The sequence below is a fragment of the Papaver somniferum genome, chromosome 7 (genome assembly GCF_003573695.1).
Source record: "Papaver somniferum cultivar HN1 chromosome 7, ASM357369v1, whole genome shotgun sequence".
Lineage (NCBI taxonomy): Eukaryota > Viridiplantae > Streptophyta > Magnoliopsida > Ranunculales > Papaveraceae > Papaver > Papaver somniferum.
In genome coordinates, this window is record NC_039364.1 from 148,134,468 (window position 1) to 148,137,638 (window position 3,171).

Sequence of the window (3,171 nt, forward strand, 5' to 3'; positions counted from 1 at the left end):
GATTCCTAAAATGGAAAATCCTCTGTTGGCTGATGCTTTTTTAGTGGGCAGGTAAATTTGTTGGCGGTGAAATTAATATTCATTTACCAAAACATTTCAAGCTCAAGACAGACCAGTGAGATTGATGACGACAATACCAATACTGCGTGTATGTAAGTTTTTGTATAGCCCGGTTATAAAATCAATCATAAATAACGATGCAATGCCATAAAGAAATCAAATCATACTAAAAATTAATTCATGAAAGTAGCCTCATTAAACGTGGTGAAGAGAGGTGAACTAAGCCATATAAAAATGCGGAGCTCTTATCCTATAAGTCCAGAACCGAGAGATCACATTAAATCTCTCTCATGCCTTAAGCGATTCAAGTGTTTGATCACAAAATTAATAGCCACATACTTACTTGATCACTTTGGCTACCCAGACACTTGATAGGGATTTGAAAATTTTCTAAGCTCGACCAAAGCCCAAAAATATGTATTTCACAGTAAGGATCGGAGCCAACTAATGGCACTTGACAATTAGCTCCTAAAAAATTTGACTTCCACATGCAAATCCTAAGTGGTGTTTTGTTCACCCAAAATTGGAATGTTGGTGAACAAAAAGTGAACTAGAAATATGGAAAATGAGAAGGCCGCAAGTAAGATAGTAGTAGTGGTGTGGTGGTTGTTCTTTTCGTACGGCTCAACACCAGACACTCTCTATAACAAACTTTGCATATACTATAATTTCACAATCAAAGCAGTATGAAGCTGGACCAGAGAATGAAAATTTTCCTTATTTAAACCACAAACAAGAACAACTAATTAACTTCCAAAGGTTATAAACGCAAGAAAACATAAAGAAAAGGATTAATTGGCGGACTTATTCACGGTTTTCACAGCACACACACAGACACCTAGAGAGAAAGAGTCGGCTCCTTGACAACTAAAATTCTCTCATTCTCATTCATTCCCCCCCTCCTTGACACACACACACTCTCTATAAATATATATATTAACGCCCACTCACTCTTTCCTCCATCACCCATCTCTCTCTCATTCTCCTCCTTTCTCTCTTTTCTATCTCACAGAGCAGTAGTGGTGGTGGTGGCGCTTTGATCTTTTCATTTTCATGGAGATTCAAGAGGAAAACATGATTCTGAATATGGGTTCTAACGATATTTCGTATATAGCTAAAGGAAAACGTACGAAACGTCAAAGACTTCAGTCTCCGATTATTCTTGCTTTAACTAATACTGCAGCTACTAGTAGCGGTGATGATGATGATGGTGGTAATGTTGAAAATGGTGATGATAACAATAATAATGATAATACTCAGATTATAATGAATAATTCTTCTGTTTCTCCGACTTCGTCCACCACAACTGGATTTATCACTAATAACGAAGCTGAAGATCAAGAAGATGAAGATATGGCGAATTGTTTGATTCTCTTAGCTAGAGGAGGACATGGTAATGATAAAACAAGTATTCAACATCCGGAGGAAGACAACGAAGAAGAAGACGTTGTAATTCCTACTGCAACTACTACAGCTAACTTAATGGAAGTTGCTGTCCCAAGATTTAATAGTAGAAGAATTACAGAAGCGCCAATAATAGGGAAATCTGGGTTCTATGTTTATGAATGCAAAACTTGTAATAGGTGTTTTCCTTCTTTTCAAGCTTTAGGTGGTCATAGAGCTAGTCATAAAAAGCCTAAGAATCTTCTTATGGTTGAAGATCATCAACAACAGCAATTGAAGAAATCTCTGGTATTATTATCCGAAGCCCAAATTCCAGTTTCCAGAGCAACGACAACAACTTCGTCATCAATGGGTTTTAACAACAACAAATCAAAAGTTCATGAGTGTTCAATTTGTGGCGCTGAATTTTCTTCTGGTCAAGCTTTGGGTGGTCATATGAGAAGACATAGAACAACCCCAATTACAGCAGCAGCAACAACAACAAATTCTTCTGCAATTTCTGCCATTATTAATCATAACAATACTAGCAAAAACACAATCACGAGTATATCTGGAACTGAAGAATTTTATCACCCGAAGATGCAGAAAACAAGAAATCTACTGTCATTGGATCTAAATTTACCAGCACCCCAAGACGATGAACAACAGAGTAAATTCACTTTCGGTTCAAATTCTAATTCTAAACAACAATCTCTGGTTTTCTCTGCTTCTGCTTTAGTTGATTGCCATTACTAAACAATACCCCAAATTATCATTTTAATCTCTCTAATTCGTCTTTAATGTGAATTATTAGCATTGTGATTTTTTTATTAATATTCACAATTATTGATTCTTTCAATTCAATTTTTTCTTTTCTTACCTCAATTTGTTCATCATCATTTGACTTAGCTCAATTATATTTACAACAATTGTTCAGTTATTTTTGTAATAATTTTTTTTTCCCAATTTTAGTGTCAAAATTCTAATTATGTAAAAGAAAAAAAGATTGAGAGAAAGTAGAAGTTAATTTTAGGGTTTCTTGTACCAACAAAAAAGTGTTAGTGGATTAGGTTCTTCCTCCAACTATTGCTTGTTTTGATTACAAGGAAAGTTTAAAGGGTTGTCTTTCTTCTCTCATTTCATTTGGTTTTCTGTTGGTTTTCATTACAAAAGTCACACACAGAATAAATGGATAGGAAGTGTGAGTACTTAACTACCAATTCCACCTGTATTACTCTCTCTCTCTCTTTCTCTCTATAGCTTAATATACACATTTTTATTATCCTTTAATCTTTATCACTAATTTTTCCAAGGAATAATCATGTAATTTGGAATTTGGTTCATTCATATTTCTTTGGCTCAAAACCAAAGCAAGAATAGGAATTAGTAGCCACTGGAAAAGGCTCTTCGGAATTCATTTTTTTTATTAATGGTAATCAAATATTAATGGTAATACACGCTTGGTAAAATTCTGTTTAGACCATATTAATATCGTAATAACTTGGAAAATCTTTTATTAGATTCCATAGCAAAATACTTACTGCATTAAATTTTGTAGATGGATCAAAGTTCTGCGTCAAGAGATTATTAATTACTCATTTAATGTTGCTCAACCTTGTAAGAATGTCGATCACTAGATCACTTGCTAAGCAAAAACCAAGTCTTTAAGTAATGTGATGCAAGTATCAATACTAGCCAGTAGCAGGCCTAGGATAAGGGTGGGGCAAA

The 3,171-nt window shown here is 34.6% G+C and overlaps 1 protein-coding gene across 1 annotated transcript; it reads left to right on the forward strand.

Moving 5' to 3' along the window:
- The first annotated feature begins 923 nt into the window (after window positions 1-923).
- Window positions 924-2,553, forward strand: LOC113298697 (zinc finger protein ZAT5-like). The gene has a single exon (XM_026547508.1). The coding sequence runs from the start codon at window positions 1,114-1,116 to the stop codon at window positions 2,197-2,199; it is 1,086 nt and encodes a 361-aa protein (XP_026403293.1). The 5' UTR covers window positions 924-1,113; the 3' UTR covers window positions 2,200-2,553.
- Window positions 2,554-3,171: the final 618 nt, after the last annotated feature.

Excerpts from the sequence above, each read along its gene's own strand:
- LOC113298697 (XM_026547508.1), top strand. The coding sequence starts at position 1,114 with ATGGAGATTCAAGAGGAAAACATGATTCTGAATATGGGTTCTAACGAT.